The sequence below is a fragment of the Takifugu flavidus genome, chromosome 19 (genome assembly GCF_003711565.1).
Source record: "Takifugu flavidus isolate HTHZ2018 chromosome 19, ASM371156v2, whole genome shotgun sequence".
Classification (NCBI taxonomy): domain Eukaryota; kingdom Metazoa; phylum Chordata; class Actinopteri; order Tetraodontiformes; family Tetraodontidae; genus Takifugu; species Takifugu flavidus.
In genome coordinates this window covers 5,783,081-5,808,278 of record NC_079538.1, presented here as the reverse complement: position 1 = coordinate 5,808,278, position 25,198 = coordinate 5,783,081, and the positions used below count along the sequence as shown (strand labels likewise).

The window sequence follows — 25,198 nt, the reverse complement described above, 5'->3', positions numbered from 1 at the left end:
CCTTCCAAAGGCTTTTTAATATGAAGAGAGGACCGACACTAGAAAAAATAGACAGACTTCTGACTTAAAATGTTGGGCAGAACGTGTCTGGAACTGTAGATTGTCCCTGTGAAATAATTTCAGTTTCCTGTTTTTTCTCTTTCCTTCAACCTTCCACCCATCCTTGCATCACTGCAGTGCATTCTCCTCTCACTCCTTCTAAACAGCAAGCTGCCTTTTTGTCCTGATCTTGCTCGGCGCTCTCTTTACTGCAGTGCCGTTCCGGCTTACTGTTGCCCACGCAGACCTGCGCCATTTTGAAAAGCTGCAGCCCTTTTCTGTAATTCATAGCTTATGGGTTTGGGCTGGCAAGACGTGGATGTCACAACGTCCTTTTATGCAGCGCTGGTTTGGATAATGAACGATGGCACCTGTGTTTTCAGTTAAATCTACAGGAAGAGGTGTAGATGATGATGTTCCTGCTGCCTCCTGACAGGATTTTGATCCACGCTGTTTTAATTTCTTTTTACAATTAATTCATTTTTACTTCTAAATCTCCCCACTCTCCTGTTCACTGAATTCCCATCCTTATCTCCCCATTCTCTTTCTCAACACTCTCTCGTCCTTCATTTTATCTTCCTGCAGTACATCGGCCCCGGGCCACCATGTTAATTACACCACAGCTCTTGTTCTCCTGGCTTCTCCTGGCTTCTCTTTAGTTCTGTCACCCTCACTGTTATGGCTGCTTTGCTGCCAGTATTTTGCTAGGGTCTGCAGTCACAGTTGAAGGGAGGAGGGGGTGTGCACTGGTGCTTAGTTCAACAACAAATGGCTTTTTAGCATGGTTTGATTGACGCAGATTAGAGGTCTCGCGGTAGCGTTGCGGAGGTGGCGCTTTCCAGAGAAGCAGGTGGCATCGTCGCTGCAGTCTGAGCACGAGTGAGAGAGCGGTTTTCTGTTTGCTGTATTTACAATCTTTGGAACTGCCTTTTTTAAAGGATAAAGGCCAAAATTGTTGACAATTCTGAAGTGAAACCAAATAGTACATGCTCACAACCCCAATCTGAAAAAAAATCCATTATTTATTTTTTCATCTTGAAAAATGTCATTTCAGTTTGTTCAAATTGATTTTTAATAGCCTGACTATATTCTAATTTTTGCTTTTAGGGACATTAGGTGAGTTTGAAGGATGTTTACTGTTATTAGGGTTTCCCCTATATATGGGCACATACAGAAGAAATGTAGTTTTGCTGCCTTCATAGTGCTAAATATAAGAAATGGTCAAATAATAGTAGTTAAAAAACACTTAAATTCACAAATATTTATGTTTTGCCTAAATGCATCAGCACTTCTTTTTGTCTAATGTCATTAAGCTTTTATAATCCATTTTTCACAATTGATTTTTCATAGACGCGTTCAAAAACCAGTAAGAAAGTCTGTAACTACGGTAACTCCACAAATAATTAAAAGTCTATATTTGCCATTGTCAACATATCTATTTTGCTGAAATCTTCCAAAAAAGTACTGTTTTGAGTCCTTGAGTGTTGTTTTATCCACTCTTATTTTAAGGCCTTGAAAATCCACTCAGTCTCTGGGATAGAAAGGAGCTTGTTTAGCAAGAGTGCATTCAGAGTGCATGTCTATTCTTCACTGTTGACTTATTTATTGTTTTATGGAGGTATGCAAAAGTGAAGGAACTGTAACATTATATTTTTACTGTAAATAACAGCCAGTTTGGAGGTTTCTTACTTTAGTCCCTGCTTCTCTCCGGAGTTTGTGTCACGAGGCTGTTGGTCGTTATACTCCTTTTTTAATAATCTGCGTATGGGTTCATGTACGGGTGGTTCAATCTGTGATACAGCATTCAGCATGGCCTCGATGCATGCTAGGCTTGGATGGCCCACAGCCATTTACCACAGTGGAAACACTTTATCTACCGTAATTTATTACATTTATTAGATCAAATTTCTGTACAATTTAGCCTGCTATTGTTGAGCATTACAGGATGTGTGGTAAGTAAATTTATATTAATGTTGGGAACTGCAAAAATTGTTTTACCATATATGTACTTTCTTTATTGTCCATTGCTCTTGGACTGAATGGTACAGTAATATATTAATTTTAATACTTCTCCTGGACCTTGCAGAATGAGGAAAGATTTATCTTCTCTGCAACCAACAAATTGGTAAAACGGGGCTCCTACAGGCTGCTCAGATTCGGTTCTCCGTGAATAAGAGGCAGGGTAATTTGCATAGACCAGCCTCCTGGCCACGCCCCCGTAACGCAGAGACATCCGGGAGTGGGCGTGTGACAGGTGAAGTGGGCGTTGACAAATGAGCTCATTAGCATTTAAAGGCGCAGGCCCACAAACGGCTGTTCTTAGTGGAGCTCTCTTGAGTGACTTTTAGACAGCTGACATTCAGGGCCACAGCTGGGTTTTAGGCAATATGTTTCAAATGGTATATTTGGACCTCAGCTACACTTACATCACTATTACCAGTTTATTAATAGTTAGAAATAATGATTCAGCCCATTGGGTTAGATGACTCCGACTCCCAGCCCACCCCACTCTCCCAAAACCCTTTCTGCTTGCCATAAATAATAGATCAGCTTGTATTGAGGCCAAATTTGCTGAATGAACTATTCTTCTGGGCTCAAGCAACCCAGATAGTGCTGTCCTAAATCACTGGCTTAAAGCCGACAGCTGGATAGGAAGAGCACATGTTTGGACATTGGTCAACAAACTTTAAGAGTTTAGCAGGGTGATAGCATCACAGAACAACAGGTAATCAGGAGACTCTTGGACTGAAAAGGAGCAAGTCCACTACTGTATTTGAACATCTAAAATGAACATATTCTTCACATTTTTGGAAGGGAAAAAAACCCACATTGATTTTTTTTTTCTTTTTTTGCAAAGACAATAGTTGACTGTAGATGCATAATTTTGGTAGAACAATCCAAACAAAGCAAACAAATAAAAGCACGAAGGAGAAGGACAGGAAGTGTGTGACAGTAAAAGCAGATCAAATACGGCTGTTCTCTTTCTGTTGGGATTGATTTGAGTTTTTTTTTAAACCAAACTCCATTGAACAGAGGTGTCATATGTAAACCATTAAGTGACTCTTCCTCTGTAGAATCTTAATTGTCAGGTATGCTGACAACGCTTTTCAGCTGTGTTGCACTAGCATGAAGGAAAGCCAACATGTCATGTGTCACCATACATCCCCTTCCTGCCTGTTTCTTATCAATAACTACTTTCCCCTGACAGAAAATCTTCTGCTCCAGTTATTAGTGCATTTGTAGCAAGTGCTGTTACGGACCACCGTTGTGCAACTTGCTCACAATCAACTCGATACATCATACTTTGGTATCAGCTGTATGAAGGTATTATTTATTCAGGTGTTACTCTAAACTACGTACCAGTATTTCTAAAGTGTACATATTCTTTTGATAGGAAAATATTGACCTAGACTTTTCCCCACAGTTTTTTCCAATATCTCAGCAGTCATACGTTCTATGATAAGGTTCTTATTTCTTTTGCTCTACTGGGAAATTGTCCTCGTTAAAATAGTAACATATGTAATACATTTCTAAGTCAAACTGCAACTGCAAGTGTTGGGGGATGATGCTTTTTAAGTCACCAAGTTGTTTGAAAGCAAATCCATATTGGAACCTTAATTAAAAAGTGAAGAAGTGGTTAGTGATCAAACACTGAACTGCTAATGTTAATTTGATGTTGTGCAGCTTTAAAACTTTAGCAGTTTTACACATTAGAGAAGAGAACAACAGCGGGAGACACTTTAGAGCAGCCAATGGCCCCTTTCAACAATAAAAAGAGGTAGAACAGTTCCCACCCCACTCTCAAGCTCTGTTGGGAGAAGAAAAATGGCAAAACACATTAATTTTTTCCCCACACAATTACAATTTTCCTTTGAACTCAACACATTGAATGGCCTCACAGCTTTCAAAGACACTATCCCTTTTTTTCATCTTCTTTCTGTCTTGGCTTGATATTTCTTAACTCTCAGACACGTTGAGGTAAAATACTGGGCCTGTTGCTTATGAAACATGAGGTTTCTGCTATAGGTTCTGGGCACCTGAGTGGTTTCAAGTAATTATTCAACAGCAAGGTGGGCTACGTGTCTGTTACACTCCTGTCTCCTTGACTGAATCTTTCTGCAGGGAAAAGTCTGAAAGGCATGACAGTGGTCACTGAACGAAGATTGGGACATATTCTCATTTATCAATCATGTCATATTGAACCTAAAGCAGAGATGGTGCATTTAATTAGGAGCCCCTCACACACTACAACTTACCTTGAGAATACTGAACCTCTCTTACTCCATTCGGCTCTGCGCTGTTTTCCCTCAGACTGAAAGAGACAACCTGTTTTTTCCAGAAAGAGGAGGGCAACATTGATAAATGATTCTTCTTCTAATGCTACTCATTTGTCTCCAAGCTGCAAAACCACAACATCAACAACATTCTGATGTCATTCTGGTGCAAATAAAATGGAGAAATGTCTTTGTTGCTCTAAAGTTGAGAATATGTGTAATGTGGCTGCAGTTAAATGAAACCTGCTCCGAAGTTAAGGGCCAAATTGATCCCATATTTTTGAATACAGGAACATGGGGACTACATTTTAAATAAAAAGAATCATTAAATCCTTGTAATTATTCAGAACGATTCTGCTTTTTATTTTATTTTATTTTTTTTACATTAGCCTTAGCACTAATGTCAGTAAAGAGCTTCCCTGTTTCTCTGCTGTATTTAAAATGTATATTTGGAAACTAGCTTAATTCAATTAAAACTGACTGGATTCATTTTGATCCCTATGTGTCAATAAAGCTGATAACAGTGGGAGCAGAAAGGTGTAATAATTTTTAAGGGAAAAGCACATTTTAATACACGTGTGGATGCCATAAGACTTGAGCTCGTGATAATAATCATTTCAGGACATCTGCTATCTGCGCCACAATCTCAAAATATGAACTTGTTAAATTTATCAGGAAAACTAGAGAAGAGGTGCGGGAACATTTAATCACCGATCTTGTAGGCTCTTGGAAGTACAGACGTGCTGTGTCTCCACCAGTATTTCCAGCCCTCTCTTCTGAGACGGTTTCCTTTTATTTACAGTTGGCCTCTTTTTTCAGTGAGTTACAGAACCTGTCTGCTCTGTGATGTGGTGTGATCCTGACTCACCGCTGGTAGGAGCAGATTCATCGACACACTGTGTGCACATTTACACACCTGTGGCACTTGTCAAGAATCTAAAGCTAGATTTATGGTGGGCTCAAAATGATGCCATCCACCCTGTAGCTTTGAGGGCCGCCTTGGGGGGGGGGGGGGGGGGGTCTTCCCTATTTTAATTGGAAAATAGGGATGCCCTTGGCAATTCCCTTCACCTGTCAAGTCAGCTCACTGATTCCAACACCTACAAGAACCTTCCATGAATAAACATGATTACAGAAAAAGTCTGAGAAGATGACCAACCCCCCCCCCCCCCCCCACGAAATATGGATAATGCATCATGTCATTTATATATAATTATTTACATATTCATCTCACCTGTAACACAGAGTGCAAGCTTAATATTGTGCCTCTCTTTTTGATGACAGCATTGACTGGTTAGAGTATTGCCATGGGACCCATTATGTACCTCCTCCAGGTGTTCTGACCCCACCAGGTGGAAAACTCACATGGGTTCGCATGGGAACAGCCGTTTCTCCCAGTGAAGCAGTGCATGCTTCAACTTGCAACTTGATGAGTGCTTGAGGAATTTTGGGGCGGGGTTAAAGCCTTTTTGTGGTGTTCCATCAGCCCTGACATCACCATAGCAACACCCCTTGTCTCCTAACCAGCTGCTGTAACCAGCCACTGTTGTTGGGGGCTCCGGATCTGGGTCTCTGATAAGTGTTAAACATAAGTAGCGTGTTGCTGTGTTTATGTTATAAGAGCAGGACTCTCATCTGCTAAAAACACCCTCAGTTTTTCCACTGCATGTTTACTTCCTGCTGTAATTAGGAAACGTCCAGTGTTTCCGAGACTAGTGTTTGTTGCCACCTTTTGCGTGACTGTGACTCTTGTTGCTTCCTCAGGTGCTGAATCACCTGAAACCATCTTGTCTCTTGTATTGCTGTTCGCTGGACCACCAGTGGGTTCCAGTGCTGCCTGTATTTACCTTGTTCACCTCATTTAGGGTACTGAGTACTGGTTACTGTAATTGGCCCTTTAAGATTGGATAGAGTCGAGCTACACAGAATATTTCATTTCAATTTTCAGTGTCCCCAAACAGCATCTAGAATGTTCTCCTCCTCCATCTGACTATTTCTGTATTTCTTGCTCTCCCACTGTTTTTATTTCATGCGTTCTCATATTTCGTGAAAGTTATGCCTATTCTCTGAAAACGAGTATTGAGCTTTTCTAGAGTTTATGATGGTCTGTTAGAAAGGACATTTTCTACTTTATTCAGTTTTTTCATGCAAATGGAAATACCTGAGTGGCATGCGCTCAACCTGGCCTTGCTGTGAAGTGGGAGACATCGGCTATTGCATTTGTCTTATTTATCTCAGGGTTAAAACAATCCCATGCAATTCCTGAACAATTCACATGGCGCATAAGAGCAGAGGAGGTGCTCCAGGGCCTGCAGGAGGACGGCAAGGACGGAGGAAATGTCCTGTCTTTATATAAAAACACAGCATACTTTCTTCCACTTCACCTTCGTAAAGCAATATTATAAGCAGAAAGATCACTCCAAATTGTTGGCTATGAATGGCTCAGCCTTTCAGGCATTTGATGTGCTGCTCATCTGTTTTTAACTAACCTGGTTGTAAGGGTTCGGCACTTGACAGCCGAGGGAGATTTGGGGTGGATTCTTAATCATTTCCTCTCTCTCTATGTAACTTAGATTGAAATTTTGTGTCACATTTTTTCCATTGTTTTGAAATCCCTCATTCCCAGCTGGGGAATGTTTTAAATTGAATGGAGTGCCTTAAACTAGAGAAAATTTGGATATCGTAAACAAGTGATGCCGAATGTTCTTTGTTTCTTACCAGGTTTTCTTGCTCTCACAGAGGGAGATTGAGGGTTTAGGTTTAGAAGCAACAATCTAAATCTCATGCACAGAACGATTCTCATATTGTTTATTGTGAAGCCGTAGCAGAGATAATTACAGTATTGCAGAAACAATTGCTGACATGTTGCTGACGTCTGATTCTCTTTCTGTATTTGTCTTTCCTTCAGATGCTGAATGGGTCCCCTCCAGAATGAAAGAAACTCTCTTCTAATATGATTGCAATTGTAACTGCATTCTAGAAGCTTCAGCTGGAGGGAAATCATCATCTGTAGATTTCCGTCCATCCAGGCTCATCTTGGTATTATTCATTACGGACAGCCGATTTTAAATGTTTGTGAAAGATTGTTGCACATGAGGTCTTAATTATACCATTTTTCTCTTTCTTTAGCGTCCTCTGTGTCTGTGAGTCTCCCCCCTTTGCTCAGTAGCCGTGATGTTACCCTTTTAATCAAGACCCCAGCAGTTCAGATCTTCCCTCCCCACGTTTCTCCCATCTCAAAATGACAAGTCTGAAGCGTTCTCAAACAGAACGCTCAGTTGGGGGCTCCGTATCTGCTACTGATGAGTTCTATACTCGCCGCCTCAGACTGCCTAATGGAGGGGCACCACCACCTCGCAGTGAGAGTGCACACATCTCCTCTTCCTCCACCACCGGCACCAACCCGGGCGTCCCAAAAATGGGTGTTCGAGCTCGTGTGGCTGACTGGCCCCCACGGAAAGATGGAGGAGGTGGTGGCGTTTGGCATATCACTGTGGAAACAGACTCACCCAGCTCTACTAATACCACCAGCTCCTCGGGATCAGGAAGCGGAGATAGGGAAAGACTTGTAGGAGGGGGAGGAAGTGGAGGAGGCAGTGGTAGTGGTGGTGGTGGTGGTGGGGGAGGAGGAGGAGGAGGAGGAGGAGGAGGAGGTGGGTCTGCCGTCACAGCCCATAGCAATCTATCAGCTAAGCTGGGCCACCTGATAAGCCCACAAGACTCATCTATGCTGCGCAACATCCACAACACACTTAAGAGCAAAATTCAGAGTAAAGGAAAAGACAACCGCTTTCTGTCACCTGATGGCTATCTAGGCTCCCCTCGGAAAGGCATGAGGCGCATACGCCAGCGCAGTAACAGTGACATTACTATCAGTGAACTAGATGGCGATGGCAACGAGGGCTGGTCTTTTTCTGGGTGGACACCCATGCACCGCGAATACGGCAGCACTTCATCTATAGATAAACACGGGGTGTCAGGAGAGAGCTTCTTTGACATGCTAAAGGGATACCAGTCTTCGGAGGCCCCTGATCAGCGTAGCCCAGCACCAGAGAGGCTAACCGAGCTACTGACCGTAGCCCCTGTAAAACAGGCTGCCCTGGACCTGCCAGATGGGCCTTTAGGTCCAGTCAGAGGAAGTCCTGCTAGTCGGCTAAAGGAACGAGAGAAGCAATTAAAGAGGAGGTCAAAATCAGAGACAGGTGGAGAATCAATATTCCGAAAACTGCGCAGCGTGAAGGTAGAAGGTGATACATCAAGGGCCGGTTCAGATGCTGAAGATGGAGGGAAAGGGGACGAGAGCGGTCCATCTGCCAAGCCTTGGTTATGCCAAAAAGGTTTTGCCCATTTTGATGTCCAGTCTGTACTTTTTGACCTCAATGACGTCATCCAGAGTCGGCAATCTGGATCAAAACGCAAGAACACCACTACCGGTGCCTCTGCTGCTGCCGTTGCTTCGGCTACATCCTCCCTGTCCTCCAATCAGAGCGGGATGTTCGGCTCTCCCTGTGGTTCACAAGAGGAGCTGTGTAAGGAGGGAACTGGTGGACACGGTGCCAACCCTGTCTTGGACCCTGGCGATGACAAGAGCAATGACCTTGTTCTCAGCTGCCCTTGTTTCAGAAATGAAATTGGTGGAGAAGTTGAGAGGAACATCTGTCAAGCTAAACAGGTAACCTCTGTCGCGCACATCGCCAAGTCGTTGACTTGATCGTGCTAAAGGTTAAATGCTCTCTGCTCTGCAGCAGGGCAGCATCGGTAGCGGTGGGAGTTCAAGCAATTCCTCTGGCAGCAATGATGAAGGGCCTTTGGATGCAACCCTTACTACTCACTTTACCAATGCTGGCGTGGCTGTGTTGGAAGCATCCAAGGACGGACAAAGCCAACATGCTGACAGGTCCAAAAGATACATTGTGGAACACGTCGACCTTGGAGCTTATTACTACAGGAAGTACTTCTACCTCAGAGGTAACCGGTGGTAGAATAGATTTGACATCATAAAAATGTAGCTTCATTTAACTCTAAAAAGAATTCCAATGACATAAACAAACACGTTGAGAAGGAAAAGGGTTGGTGAATGCTTCCTCATCCCTAGAACACTGGAACTACCTTGGCGTGGATGAAAACCTCGGCCCAGTGGCGGTGAGTCTGAGGAGGGAGAAGGTGGATGAACACAAGGAGCACGGCCAGCAGTACAACTACAGGGTCATCTTCAGAACGAGTGAGGTATGTTATAATATCCTCACCTCCTCTGTATTGCACGTCATATTAAAGGGGCGACGTTTTTCCGGGATTTTTCTACCAGCGTATTTCGTGTATATTTGTTTTCCCTGTTTTGTTGCTGTTATAAATTGTCACAAATATAGCACAGTCATTTATAAGCTTTAAGATATTTTTGCTTTATCTGTTATATTTTCTTTCTGGATTGTGTTCTGTCTGGGTAGGACATTAGAAACACAGTCCAAAAAAACTGTCCCATCGCTTTCTGTTTTGAAAAATGTATTCTTAAATGATTGCATATTTAAACATATTTGCATGAATGTGTTCTACTTTCTCTTTTACTATATATAATGAGCACGTTTATTTTTGTTGTTTTTCTCCGTTGCTACATTTCCTCTTATAGACCCACAGTGAAGCATGTCCCCATTCTAAACGCCCACCTACCATCTTTTCAGTCTTTATCTGTGACGGACTGAGCCGTGCCATTTTGTAGCTGAACGAGACTGATATAGCGCCAAGGGTTCTTTTTTTTATTGAGCAGAGGAGGAAAAGCAAGGCTCTCGTTTTGAAACCCACTATGAGTAATGGTCATTCCAGTCTGTAGGGATGACGCACAACTTAGCGCCCTGCTCCCCTGCATTACTTTGCCTCTCGTGCCCCCCCCCGCCCGGCTCTGCAATTGCTATTTTCAGAGTGAGAATCTGAACAGGTATTGATGTGCATGAGTGTGTCTGTGTAGGAGTGAGTAGCATACATAAATGTTAAATGGCGTCCACTGACACAGATAATGTCGTCTCTTCAGTGAGCCCTTTTTTTCTTTCTAAGGTTTTGATGCAACATGAAGGCATTTAGCATTATGATACACAAGATATTAATGCCTGAACATACGGAAGGCAGTTTGTCTTTTACCTGTTTTAATCTGATAAATGTATTCAGCCTAGTTGTTCTCAAACTACGGCCCTTTTTATTTATTCACCCAAACACTCTACACACTTGTGTTAGTACATAGTGGTTTCTTCACACTTTTTCTTCACCCTAGCAAAACCTCGTAGAATTGATGTTTTTTTTTTTCTTCTTCTTTGCAGTGTTTTCACACAGCTTTATAATGTAATTACAGATCCCAATAGCTGTTACTGCTGTAACATTGGTTATTTCTTCCTTCATCACTGTAATGCCGTATACAGCTGAATACACTCAGGGGCTCTATCCTGGAAGATGGAGTGCCTTCCACGTCCAAGCACGGCCAAGCTCGTGGCCTGCCACTCAAAGAGGTGCTGGAATACCTTGTGCCAGAGCTTAATGTCCACTGTCTGCGCCTGGCACTCAATACACCGAAGGTCACCGACCAGCTAATGAAACTAGATGAGCAAGGGGTAAGTAAATAGCAGCAGAATTCTATCGGAACGCCTTTTTTCACCTTAGAAAGACTTTTTGAGATGATATTTGTTCCCCAAAAGTCATTGCATAAATTATTAAATGTATAACATCTTTAATAAAAAGCAGGCATTTATCTGGTAGCAAAAATAATCAGCAATATGTTTTAAAAAAAAAATTGTGTCTACTGGAAGATTTGACTCGCCTCATCTATACAAACACACAACTCAAAAAACATTTAGGATCCTTGATGCAATCACAAAACACACCTTAAATGTCAACACATTTACCTGGAAAATAGATCACAATCACTGCAGAACAGCCCAAATGCCACCATGAGGCTTTCTAAAAATGTCAGGATTGTCACTCTGAGGGGACTTTGACACAACTGCCTCTCTTTTTCATTGCAAAACACTCTGCTCTATCCACAGCTGAGTTTCCAGAGAAAAGTGGGGATAATGTACTGCATGGCGGGCCAGAGTAGTGAAGAAGAGATGTACAACAATGAATCTGCTGGTCCTGCACTGGAGGAATTCCTTACTCTCCTGGGGGAGAGAGTTAGACTCAAAGGTTTCACCAAGTACCGGGCCCAGCTGGACATTAAGAGTACGTGCACATTTACACTGACTCTGAACTTAAATATTATCCACAACTGCCAGCTAAATATAAATCTCACTTTAGGAACTGTTACCCAGATAAACAAGGTACAGAACTTTTTGCCCTCTGCCAACTCTGCATAAACATCTGCTATTCTCAGTTCGTTGTCTTTCTAGCGGCAAAATCACTACTAGCTTGTATGTTGTATTTTCATGAGCCCCCCCCCACCCTGACACAATCTTGTGACTAGGTTGTTTGCAACTAGGACACTTCACTTGCACTAAATGCCTCCAGATGAACAGCTGGCTTTATATCCAGTGGCAGTTGTAGCGTTCCGGAATGTGGATTTAGCCCAACCTGCTTTTCCATCCACATTGTAGTTAATGGAGAAATTGTAGTCTTTCCAAGAAGTAGACTTTGTTGATGCTGGAGAGTCGGTTTGTGTTTTTTCACCATGACCACTACGTTCTTTGGTCTGGATTTTGGGAAAGAACTGTAGAAACTGATTGTTTTTATACGCTTACTGTCCGGAGGCTGTGGAATTTAAACTGGACTCATTTAGGATAACACATAATGTCCTAATGTGCTGTCACTTTTTCCACAAATTGAAGCCTTAAAATTCCCTTCTGATAGAATTAAATACACTAATGAAGCCCACCCCCTCTGGAATGGTTATATTTGTAGTAGGTACACTAATTAGGTTAGTTTAATTGTGGCATTTTTAAATACGCTCTGACTTCAGTTATTGAATTGAGTTAATAATTAAGAGGCACTTTGAGAGGCAAAGGCTGTGTGGAGCTCAGGGCTCTTTAGAGCTGCACTTGCATTTAGAAGGCGGGCCGAGATTTAAATGGCAGCACTTTGGAAACTATCAGAAGTACCAGTGTTATGATGTGTTTCCAGGTAGCTAAGCATAGCTACAAACGAAGGTTGTGAGTTCTCACCCAAAATATAGATACCACATCAATACTTGTTAGCACTAAACATGGTTTAACCAAGTTTAATAGTGATGCCGCTTTCGTAAAGTTGCACATCTTTGCAAAGGTCGAAAGATTCTTCAAGATTTGTGCATATTGATCTCAAATAATATAGTAATATTTATAAATGACCACTATTTTAGGGTCTAGACTGGATAGGTTATAAACTTAAAGAGAGATTCTGTATGTGTTTCATGTTTGTTTTAAACTGTTGCGTAACCTACTTGAGTTCATCCTTCTCAGCTGATTCCACTGGAACCCACTCCTTGCATACTACTTACAAGGATTATGAAATCATGTTCCATGTGTCTACCATGCTGCCCTACACACCCAACAACAAGCAGCAGGTAGGTCATTTTTTAATAGACCTTAAGTTGGCCAATAAGATATGTTTGTAGTCCTATAAATATCGTGATGCATTGAGCGTTAAATTTGTCTTCTATATGGGATCACTGTAAAATATTATACTGTAAAATATCGTGTACTGTGATACTTTCCAAAATCTTCCAGTTGCTGCGGAAGCGTCACATTGGAAACGACATCGTCACCATCGTGTTCCAAGAGCCCGGGGCGCTCCCTTTCACCCCCAAAAACATCCGCTCCCACTTCCAGCACGTCTTTGTGATCGTGCGCGCTCACAACCCCTGTTCAGACAACTGCTCCTACAGGTGAGACGCACCTTTTCCTCAGGGGAAACCTTTACTTTTATTTCTGTGTTTATACAAATAATACAGAATATACACCAAAGAAATTTTTAGGAAATGATCGGAGAAATTGCAACTCTTTAAAGTGTAGTTGAGGGAATATTTTCCACCCAAACCCACAGAAGGTTTATAGGGTTATCAGCTTAGAATGACACAAGCGCCCTGCTCATGTCAAAACTGTCTACGCTGACGATACACACTTTCCCCACATGAATCCGTTTGAAACAATAACCCTCTCAACAGCCGCCTCTCCATCACAGAGTGTGGAGAGCCCTCTTTACTGCTCCCAGTTCCACCACAGACACGTGTTCAATATGATGTTTAAAAATGCCCCTTTTTAGGGAGGAGAAACCCTTCCTCTACAGTTGGACATTCTATTGTGTTTGTTTTGCCTCACACACCCACGGTGTGACTTTTCCCTTTTGCTCTTCCTGTCATGGCTGTTTTAATCCATGTTTGAGCTCCGGAGAAACGGGAATATAACATGAATCATTTTAACGATTATCAATAGTTACTGCTTTTCTTACCGCATTGGCATGGTCTTTTAATTATTTGACTTTCGAACTTTAATTAACAATGAGACACATTGTCTAAATGGAAGCTGTCGGCCTCCTCACTGAGTAACGGAGTTTTTATTAGTGCTGCAGTAAACTCAACACCCTCCTTTTGTAGCTTGTATATATTGTGGAAAATTGAGTCCAGTGTGGTTCTTTGTTTCCATAGAGACTTTAGCACAGTTATGAAAATACTGTTCTATTTCTCCAGACAAACAAACATCCCATCGAATGACGCAATAGCGACTCCATGACTAAGCTGAACCTTAAGATACATGCTCACTTGATTAGATATTTTTCTGTAATTTGATATTGTTTTTTCCCAATTTTCTGGGAAGGCATCTCCAAGGTGATCTCAATGACGCGTGCCAAATCACCTGCTTCCATGTAAACATGTGTTTACATGGAAGCAGGTGTAAGTGACGATTTAATCCAAATCTAAAATTAGATTTATCTTTTGACTTTCAATGCAAGTGTTATTGTCATGTCGTCTCACTTGTCTGGATTTACTGCAGGTGCTGAAGCCATCGTGTAAAACGAAATGCCGCTGAACACAGACTAGCTGTCCCAAACATGGTTCACGAGCCCTCCAGACGCCCACACACGTGCAGCGAGTACACCTCTGAGCCACCTACTCCAATAGATTTTGACTTGATTCTTTTTCTTGACTTGCCTCGGTGGGCAGCAGGTCGTGGATACTGGAAGAGCGGCGCTGCCCACACACTAGATATTTATAAGAGCACAAATCACTGAAACCACAGGAATGCAGTCTTTCATTCTCCCTGCCAAGCCTCCTGCCATGCGCATCACAGCAGTCATAAAGGCCAGAAACCCCCGCTGCACAGTGTTATCCTTCCCCTTTTTCTTTGACATTTGCCTTGTCCCCAGCCTCTTTTCTTTATCAGTCCCCTTTTCCTCCTCGTTCAGCTTTTCATATTCCCTGCGTCTCGGGTTCTCCAGCTTTCACACCTTCATCTCTCCATCCTGTCTCTCTCCCGGTTGAGCTGCTGCCCAGTCTGGCCTTATAAGAGTCTTGCAGCCAAGCCGGCCCCTCTACTTTTATCCTTTCTGTCAAAGTTGGACGCTGTTTTTTGCCGGTGCAGTCCATTAGTGATTGAGCATTAGTTGTCTGCATTTGAAAATATTCACCAAAACAACTAATCCCTTCAAATGACGGCTGAAGAACGGCAGTAGTTTCATCCTCCTCACTGTAATTTGAGCTCACATGCTCGCACGTTTATAATTTACATCTTCATGGCTTCTGGCTGCCCTTTTGAAATACCATACTTAGGCTAGCACCACCTATTGGCACGAGGGCTTGGAAAGTTCATGCTAAATGATCTGTTGTACTCACATAAACAACATTATAAAGATTCATGGTTCCTCAGCATGGATTCTGTTGTTGTGTCCCAGACTTTATTCCAAGTAAATTTAGAGATGCATCACATTGTTGTACATGTACTGTGGAGTAAAGCTAATTAACAGCTTCCATATCAGTTAATGTTAATTCAAGCTTAATTTAGCTGTATCATGACTGTATACTTAGATTTCGAAGAAATGAAAGAAATCCTTTTGAATCTCTCTGAACAGAATCAAAGCAGCTGTCATTAGTTTGATGGTTCTAGAATAGAACACCACGTCTGAAGGGAGGACCGGGTGTCTGTGAGGCGTGTTTAGAAATATGTGGGTGACCCACGGCCACAGTTGCTTATTAGTCAAAGTGAATAATCCTGGTGTCAACATGTGTTTGGACGTATGTCAGCAGGGGGGCGTGTGGGACGACTGATCTGACATCCAGTCAGATTGTAATTATCACCTGAGAGAAGTTCTGTGAATAAGCTCCTCAGTATAATGCAAAGTTGTGGATTTGATATAGTTTTATTGATTTTTCTCAAGACTTTTTCAACATCTGACTGTGTGGCATAACAAAAAAAAGCACTTTTCTACAAAGCAATCATCAGCTTGTTTCCTAGACAGGCCTTTTTTTCTCTGCCTCTCCTTTTCACTGTTGCCCCCCCCACACTCCTCCTCCTTGTTGCCTCTCCTTTATTTCCATGGCTGCACAACTGAGTTCCTAACATACCAGACCCAGCAAACAGCCTCAAGTGACCATACCAGTGATTTAAAGACTGAAACAGGGGAGGCTCAAAGAAAAAGGGAGGTAGAGACCGGAATCAGCACCACAGAGGTGCAGAGCATTTTTTGTTTCTGTTGTTTCCTGTGTTTTCCATCTCTTTAAACATCAGCGTTAAATATTCTTTGTTTAGAGCAAAGCATAACTGCCATGTTCAGGGTGTCCCTTCATATTGGCCCACTCTTCTGTCTGGACGAGCCTCTGAATGACAGCTGAGGGGGAGTGGGGGCTCATGAGCTCAGTTGCAGGCTTAACATGAAGATATGGTGACAGAATGTCAGTAAAAGTACATTTTCCTCCTCCTTTTGTCATGCATCATATATCCATCATAGGATGCAGTGAAGGTAAATGAAAAGATCCCTTCCCAGTTTTAGTTTTCCCATTTGAAAACAGATTTGTTAAAAAATGCAGACTTCAGCTTCAATCGTATGTCAGCATAACATTCACTCTATAAGGCTCAAAGGGAATGGAAAAACTGCAATTCATTATGGGATGAGCGGGCATCGGAAAAGTGTGTTCAGGCCGACTGAACCTCGTGTTCTAATAAATAAAATAAAATAACCGAGAAGCCCATTTGTTTTCCTAATGGCTCATTTTCTTCATCTGCTCTTCCATGTAGTGTTGCAGTCACACGCTCCAAAGATGTGCCCACCTTTGGCCCTGTCATTCCCGAAGGCGTGACTTTCCCCAAGTCCTCTGTGTTCCGAGACTTCCTCCTGGCAAAGGTCATCAATGCGGAAAATGCTGCCCACAAATCGCACAAGTTCCGTGCTATGGCTACACGAACGCGCCAGGAGTACCTACGCGACCTCGCCGAGCGCCACACCACCAGCACGCCCATTGATCCCTCGGGGAAGTTTCCTTTCATCTCTCTTGCCCACAAGAGGAAAGAGAAGAGCCGGCCGTACTTGGGGGCAGAGCTCCGCAGCCTGGGGGCAGTGACCTGGCCTGTCCACGCCGAAGATCATGGCTCTGGGGGCGAGCTTGAGGCCCTTCTAGCTGTTTCAAATGAATTTCTAATCTTAGTGGACCAAGAGGCCAAGGCTGTCATCTTCAACTGTGCCACGAAGGATGTGATTGGCTGGACACCGAGCAGTCCTGCGTCTTTACGGATTTTCTATGAGCGTGGAGACAGCGTGTCTCTTCGAAGTATCAGCAATAACACGGAGGATTTCAAGGAGGTGGTCAAACGTCTCGAGGTTAGACAACACACACATGCACACAAATTCAAATCTGGTCTGTTGCTTCCAGCTTTATTTGCGACGACGCGCTCCACGGTGCATTTTGAGACCAAGCGGTCATCCTGTTGACGCTGGCAAATAAACAGCTGGTTGGCGCCGCCTATTGTTTGCTGAAAGATCAAATATTGGGTGATCTGACATGTGTATTCGTTTTAGCAGGCAGCCCCTGACAAACAACACCAGTGAGCAAAACCTTTGTCTTGCAGTGAATGACCGAGCCTTGCCGCTCTTTTGTACTCGCTTTGTTCGCCGTCAGACTGCCAAAATGACAAAAATGTCTTTGTGGGCAAGCCAAAACCGTCGTGTCATTACCAGTCTGAGCTTATTGGGGGGGTGTTTGAAACACCTCTGACAACATTCTTATAATGATTTATACACCTCCACAAACAGTGAAGTCGCCCTGTCTCTTCCTTTGCTGTTTCCATGGAAACTGGGTAGAAAAAAAGGTGTTGTTTTATGTAATCATCACTACTTCAGAACAGTGTGTGTCTCTGTGTATGTCTGTGTGTGTGTGTGTGTGTGTGTGTGTGTGTGTGTGTGTGTGTGTGTGTGTGTGTGTGAGGTACATAAACACAGAGAGAATCTGAGTGATGGTGTTAAACGTGTTGATGTAACTTTTCATTTACATTCTTCCAGGTGAATATATTGAAAACACAATCATCCACCCATCATTATTTTGTATTCCTCTCATGTTTTCATGTTCATGGTGTTGGTCCTTAATACTTGGAACTACTTTGTTGCCACAAACAGGAGCGGGGGTGACCTTGAGGCTTTCTCTCTCTCTCTCTTTCTTTAACTCGGTATCTCTTTTTCTGTCCCCACCCCTCCTCTCTGGTTGATTTGATCTATTCCTTTCCTTGTTTGCTCTTGATTGTTCCCTTTATTCTTGTACTTTACTGGCTCCCACGCACACATTCAGAAACATCAGAGAGCACCCTAACAATTCCTCTCAGGTGCAATTCTGCAGTATGATTTATTCATGGCTCCTTGTCAGCTTGACTCCTGTTTGTCTTCTATTCCTTTTTTGAAATGGTGTCACGCACAAAAGCTACCAACAAACGACAGACCCGGAATCGTGCCCAATCCAATCAGCGAGTATTTTACATATATACAGTATATATATAACATATATTGGTGTTATTGTTGCGTCTTTGGGTGAATATTTCGTCTTTGTCGTTGAACTTTTTTACCTTCTCTTTGAGCTGGGGGAGAAAAAATTTGCAGTGAAGATTAGAAATGTCTTTTAGGACAACTTTTTTGAGAAAACCTAAGCTTTTTTTTAGCTAATTATAACCTATAGTGCTACAAACACATATTAAGACCCAAGATTAGAGTGTAAGTGGCAGTCAGTATGATTTACGATGTCCAATCTTTAATGAGCTTGACATTTTTAAAGTCACAAGAAACCTGAATTTTATTGTAATTAGACTTCTGACTAAAGGAGTAAGACATGTTTTTCCTATTGCCCCTACATTGACATAAATGCAGCAAAACTTTGTATATTTAACTAATGCCGCTTATTATTTGGACACGTTCATCACAATTTACTTTTTTCTCTTTTTGTACGTTTCTTAGAGGCTAGATCATACAGACCTCTATCTAGACCATTTACAGCAGTTGGGAATAGCATATTGAGCACAGCAAAATGCTTTCAAACATTGGTGATTAAACTGTCATGACTCTACCAAAGAACATCTTACAAACATAAAAATACACCCTTTGTAGATTTAAGCCTTTGCTACCTCACAAATGTCAGATTTGAAACAATGAATCAGCGTTCCTGAAACCAAGCTGCTAAATTGTGTGGGTGCTCCCATTAACTCCCATGTTAAAGTTAGAGCAGAATATCTTTAAAAACTGGAAAAAGCTTCATTTTTACCTCGTCGTTTTCCCTGCACGTTTCCCATAAGCTCATGAAAATTCACAGGCCTCGTTTCGAAATGGTCGATACAAGCGTTCTGAAACGGGTGGGCTCTCTGCTATTCAGTGATTATTTTAGGGGAGATGGAGCAGCTGTATTTCTGTGAATTTTTCTGAGATTATGTCAAACGGTGTGGGAGAACAATGAGCTGTCAGCAAATGAGCGGCGCAGACCTGTCAGCCATGTCGAAACTGCTAAATACCACAGAACAGTCGTATTTAAAAGCAGATTTGAATTGTTTTGTGAGATTACTTTAAGCGGTGCAGGAGAAATTACAAGTTAAGGACAAAGCTTTTGTGCTTTTCATGCTGAATTTAACGTGAGATTTAATGGGAGCGAAAATCGGACTTGTCGCGCATCAACTCGTGAGGCTGATTAGTTAAGTGTTTCAATACTGATCGTGCAGTATGAAGGAATGGAGGTTTATACCTGTATTTTTTTATGTTTGTAGGACGTAAAACGGGATTTTGGTGATTATTTAACAAGTTAGTGTTTTTCCTACTTTATAGGTTTCCTAGAACAGAAGAAAAAAACCTTGAAATGTGCCTGCCCATCATTGGCCTTTGTGTTATTTATAAATGAAAAGAAAACCACATAGAAAAGCATTATACTTTTGTTCATATTGCCACAACACAATACACCGAGTTTCTATTCATTTTAGCAAAAATAAAGCTTGATTGCGATTTAAAATACTCATCCTTCGACAGCACTACTTTACTTTTCTTTTTCCTTTTTTCCCCCTTTCCATCTCTGAAGTATTATAACTGTAGCGGATCAACTCTTACTCTATTTATCTGCTGTCTCCACGTGCAGCTCCTAACCAAAGGCTGTGAGACGTCAGAGATGACGCTCCGGAGAAATGGCCTGGGACAGCTCGGCTTCCATGTCAACTATGAAGGCATCGTGGCTGAGGTTTGTTTCTCCAATGAATCGCTGCCGTTTATTCAGGAGTAAACACCCACAACAGACCCCAACATACTAATCAAACACTGGCTTATATTAACCCCGAAAAGATCTACCAGGTTCCATTTTACGACTGCTGTTGAAATCACTTTTTGTAGATGTTTCTCTCTTTACATTGGCCATTAATGATGATAATGTGGTGTTGCGATGCTAAACATCTTTGGTGCTTGACTGACTGCGGCGTGGAGACAGCGGTTCTCATTAAATCACGCTCTTGATCACAGGTTGAGCCCTATGGGTACGCCTGGCAGGCGGGGCTGCGACAGGGAAGCCGACTAGTCGAGATCTGCAAAGTGGCAGTCGCAACACTGACTCATGAACAGATGATTGACCTCCTGAGGACAACTGTGAGTGTCCGTGTTGTCATCATCCCACCGCATGATGACGCCACCCCTCGCAGGTAGGCAAATGTCAGGGCATAGAAACTATATATGGCTCGATGATAGAAATAACTGCAGAAATCTCAAACGCCAGCCCCCGCCTGTAATAAAGTGCCCGTTTCACTTCTACGCAGGGGCTGCTCAGAGTTATATCGGATGCCGGTGTCGGAATACAAGGGGAGCAGCAGCGACAGTGGCTCATTTGAATACAAGTTCCCCTTCCGCAGCAACAACAACAAGTGGCAGAGAACATCCAGCAGCCCTCAGCAATCACTGACCGCGTCACCGCAGCCCCACACTCCCAACAGGGCCATCAGCCTGGGCAGCTCGGTGGGGAAGACCCTCTCGGCTGAGAGACTGGAGAGGGGGGCAGTCATCCCACGCAGCGTCAGCAGCGATGGCCGTCCACTGGACACCAAGAGGTTTGGTTCTTTTTTTAAACAACGAAGCGTGGATGGAATATGTCCTGAAGCCATTTGTTGTTATCTACTGTCGGAGCTGTAAATAGTCCTCGTACAGTCGTTGTGTGAACATCGTGTGCTGCGTGTAAACACCCATGACTCCTGCGCCTGCATGTGTTTGTTCATGAATCAGGGTGTCTCCTGGGAGTGAAAGCTACAGCCTGGCCTCTTCTTTGGCACTGGGGCGCTCGCCTCACAACCGCAGCTCCCCCAGCAACCTGTCATGTTCCAGTGATGCTTCTGGAAGCTCTGCTCACTGGAGGCAGAAGTCGATGCCTGAACAGTAAGGAGGGGCGGGGATTCGACCGTCCGGGGCTGGATTCTCTTCGAAAACGATAGTTTGCCGTGTCAAAAAACAATTAAAAGGAAATTAAGCGTTCTCATTAGAGTCTAATTGTATCACTTTGACGGGTGGCATTCATATTATAACTTCCACCCACTACAGCTTATGAGAAAAGGTCTTTAAAACTGTCAATTGTTGCTTGATAAAGAAGGTTCTACAAATCGAGATTAAAAAAAAACGAGACTGACTTCATTCTTGTGCGCTCGTTCTCTAGGTTTGGGGGAATTCGCCACTCTCCAATGCCCGCAGAGAGACGAGAGGTGGTCTCAGAGGGAGGGTCCAGTGGAAAGTCCACTCCTAACTGGTCCCGGATGGAGGAAGGGGGAGGGTCTGAACGAGGGTCCACAGGTAAATTTTAACAATATTTGTAGCATTGCAAATTTATTTCATGTGTCTTTATATAAGTATGTGTCAGTGCTGGCACAACATTGAAATAACCAACAAAACCAGTAATATATGAAGTGTGCCCGTGTGGTAAGAAAGCTTCGCCAACCTTCGACAACAGTCACATTCCTTTCTCCTTTGGGTTTTTTAACCTGTTCCTTTTCTGCAGGCTGTAAATGACTTAAAACTTTCACGAAAATGCACCAAAGTCTTAAGAAGTCAGTGAGACAGACAAATAAAATGCTGTAGCAGTTATTCAGGGGTTGAAATTAGGCCATACCCTTTCTCCTACGTCTTGTTAAGGTCTGAAGAAAGGAAAAGGGAGACATTCTTTTCATTCCTGTCGGTGCATAGCGCTAACCAAACCTCTTTGTTGCTCTTTTCCTTCCTCTCAGCCTGGTTCATTTCCTTATGCTCCCCTGACATTTCATTCTTACTGAGAGATGCCATTTACCTCTCATTCATCATTTTATACACTTGTACCTTGCCTTATTTAATTACATATATTTTTCCCTGCACTTTAAAATATTCTTCTTGTTTTTTGAAAACCACAGAAACCTCAGGCTACTCTGATTCTAAGTAGAACGTTACTTGGCTTAGACGTTGACGCGCTCGGCTATACCCTCGACCTGTTTCTGAGAGCCGCAGCCTGGGGACTAGTCTCTCATTTTCTAGCACTTATGTCTTCGTTGGTCCCCGTGGAACAGAGCAACAGGCCAACTTTGTGTCCGCCAAGTATTCAGCCCTTCAAAGTCCACTGTGTTGTCTTTTTGGTTTTGGGACTCTGTCCTTTCCACTTCCTTTCATTTGTACTCTCTTGACCTTTTAGTCTTCAGTGGGATGATGTGGCAGGGCTCCGTCCAGAAATAACACAAGCCATACAAAGGCCAGGATTCTTACTGTGTGCGTTTGATTGGTACAAAATCAGAACAGCACTACGGCCTTAAACCCAGTCTATCGGGACTTGCTTGAGAGTAATAATTAGATTTAGTTATGCTGCCGCATCTTTCCTCTGACTCTCTATCCACTTGGGTTCTTTTGATGTCCTGTGGCAGGTTAATGATTAATTCATGCAATCAGTGGCAAAACGCAGGAAATGACTCTTTGTCAAGACTTTCATTCTATCTTCTCACATTTTAAATGCCCTTTCTACAATGCCTTAAGTTAAATTAACGCTATAGATTTGCATATATTCTAGCAGAAAGGATACAGGCTTTGAACATATTTTAATTAGTTGAGAAAATTGTATATGCTGCTGTGCAGCGTTATTAGTATTTAAGGAGATAAAGAGGAGCGTGCTGCATTGCTAGATGCGCCCCAGCAGATGTGATACCTCCCTTAGCACGCCGTCTCGTGATGCTCCGGTCATTATTTGCTTGCTCTGCATATATTGTTGCGTAACATCTAGACAATTACACAACAGTCCCATTTGCACCCCGAGTTTTGCTGCAGGACACGGACACGTCTCCTCGTGTGGCACAGCTTGCCCAGAACAAACAAAGCCAGCAGGGGCTGTCTGGGGACAGCTTTAGCGTCGCTGTGCATGACTGCGGATGACATGATCTGCAGTTCATTCATGAATGCAGCCGAGGCATAATGTCAGCTGCGTAGGCCTTCAGGAAACATGTGTTTTAGTGTGTGGTAGAAGAGCAGGGGGAGTAAAATATGGATTTGGTAACAGATTTGTTTTTACTACTGAATCTGTGTGTTTTCAGGACTAGCTTTGTTTATTTCTTTTCCCCAGAAGCCTCTGTCTCTAAGTCAAGTCAGGGCTACACTGGTGGTCCTCGTATCCAGAGGCAGGAGCAGGTCATCCACCTCTCCCCAAAGAAAGGAAGCCAGGTCCGATGTTACATCTGCTAGGAGCTGTTTGTATCCACCATTAGAATTCAGAACGTGCATTTTCAGTCGTGTTTCTTTTTGGGCTGCAGTCGGATGGCCATTACTCCGGACACTCGGGCAGCAACACGCTATCCAGCACAACTTCCAGCGGGGGCCACAGTGACAGTGATAAATGGTACGAAATGGGTGCAGGTGGTGGCCCCAGTGGTGACCAGGCTGAGTCGGAGCCCAACGGACTTGGAGGAGGAGGTTACCTTCAGGGGGCGTCAGCCGACAGTGGAATTGACACCAGCTCTTTTGGAGCCCCTCACCATTCCCACTCTCATTCTCATCACGGCAGCGCCACCTCGCTGCTGGCTCCCAGTGGAGGCCGAGAGGGCAGAGAGAGGTCAGTGTCTCCGTGGCACAGTCCCACTGAAGGAGGACGCAGGATGCTGGAGAGGTCTCCGGCTGCTGCCGAGTCCTCAGGTCCTCCCGGGGAAAGGAGTCTTGACGGGACAGGCCGAACCCCACCTACTCATCTCCTCATTAGAGACAGCAGCACCTACAGCCTGAGTGACACTGGGTCACACCCAAGGTTGTGTATTTGTTTTAATCTAGTGATATTTTTAGATCGCACCACAATCAACGTTTGAAACGGGTTCAGTGTCCCACAGGCCTGACTCGTGCTATTACTAACCCTAACCCCAAGGCACCTCAGCTAAAGGTCAAATATAACACTGCACAAACATCTGTGGTCGGTGGACTCCATCTGCTAACTTAATCAAATTCATCACCTTCACGCTGAAGTAACTGAAACAAAAGTAAAGTTGTCTAGCGTTCTTGCGAGTGAAGTCGCATAATTCTTGTATTCGCTGTAAATTGTCCACTTCCTTGGAGCGCACCCAGAGGTTTTTGAGAAAGTTCTGTTTGAATTTACGAAGGTCTCACTTTTCTGAGCAACATAACATTAAATTGTAAAGAGAAGCGTTGTGGGCAGGGAAAAATCATTTAACATCACAGCAGTATTTTCATACTGATGTCAGGAAGCAGGTGTGAGTGAAACGTGTTTATTGTTATTATTATTATTATTTATTATTATTATTATTATTATTATATCCATCGTCACTGTAATCCCTTTGATCAAAGTTGAAGATAATTACTTGACTATTAGCATTTAAATTGCTTTTGGAATCAGTCATTGTGTCGCATAGGATCTAATTGGTTTTCAAATTTTGGATTATGATGCTGTTGTTTTTATACTACTGTACATATTGACACATTAGTTTTAGATTTGGACTTATTACCAAGATGACAATTGTTTTTACTCTCTTCCCGCTTTTAGTGCCAGGCACTCGGGCCATAGCACCCCAAGAGAGGAATGCTCTTCTTCTGCCACCTCTCCCTCATCCCAGTCCTCAGCATCCCCCGGGCCTAAGAGCTTCTACCCTCGCCAGGGAGCTCAGTCCAAGTATCTGATTGGCTGGAGAAAGCCGGGTTCCACCATTAATTCTGTTGATTTTGGAGATACACGCAAGTAAGCAAAAAAACAGACAGAACAATTTCACCGGAGTTTGTGATTTTCCACATAGATTTTTAAAAGTGATGGATCTGCATACAGATTTAGTTAGTACGTAACCTGAACCTCTATAGGTTGTTTGCTCTCAGTCCCAATAGCATGAAAGACTATGAAAGACCACATTCTGTCCTGGTTTTCAGCGTCTTTTTGAAATTAATTGTATGCATGCTACTAGAGTGCCCTCCTGTGGTTGAACAAAATACTACAGTAAATCTCGTTATTTAAAAAAAAG

The 25,198-nt window shown here is 43.0% G+C and overlaps 1 protein-coding gene across 3 annotated transcripts in view; it reads left to right on the top strand.

The window, feature by feature from the left end:
* The window catches only part of sipa1l1 (signal-induced proliferation-associated 1 like 1), a 43,277-nt gene that overhangs the window by 13,704 nt on the left and 4,375 nt on the right, over positions 1 to 25,198 (top strand). Inside the window, exons 3-20 of one of the 3 annotated variants that reach the window (XM_057017875.1) lie at positions 7,222 to 7,352; positions 7,443 to 8,985; positions 9,059 to 9,281; positions 9,409 to 9,539; positions 10,718 to 10,906; positions 11,339 to 11,513; positions 12,725 to 12,828; positions 12,992 to 13,149; positions 16,493 to 17,072; positions 19,849 to 19,947; positions 20,223 to 20,398; positions 20,513 to 20,800; positions 20,973 to 21,122; positions 21,397 to 21,530; positions 23,311 to 23,408; positions 23,498 to 23,583; positions 23,749 to 23,985; positions 24,733 to 24,924. In XM_057017875.1, coding sequence (XP_056873855.1) covers positions 7,555 to 8,985; positions 9,059 to 9,281; positions 9,409 to 9,539; positions 10,718 to 10,906; positions 11,339 to 11,513; positions 12,725 to 12,828; positions 12,992 to 13,149; positions 16,493 to 17,072; positions 19,849 to 19,947; positions 20,223 to 20,398; positions 20,513 to 20,800; positions 20,973 to 21,122; positions 21,397 to 21,530; positions 23,311 to 23,408; positions 23,498 to 23,583; positions 23,749 to 23,985; positions 24,733 to 24,924 — 4,451 coding nt within the window. In that variant the 5' untranslated portion in view covers positions 7,222 to 7,352; positions 7,443 to 7,554. Of the gene's footprint in view, positions 1 to 7,221; positions 7,353 to 7,442; positions 8,986 to 9,058; positions 9,282 to 9,408; positions 9,540 to 10,717; positions 10,907 to 11,338; positions 11,514 to 12,724; positions 12,829 to 12,991; positions 13,150 to 16,492; positions 17,073 to 19,848; positions 19,948 to 20,222; positions 20,399 to 20,512; positions 20,801 to 20,972; positions 21,123 to 21,396; positions 21,531 to 23,310; positions 23,409 to 23,497; positions 23,986 to 24,732; positions 24,925 to 25,198 lie in introns of all 3 variants that reach the window. The other 2 variants (XM_057017874.1, XM_057017873.1) reach the window with 2 other exon arrangements.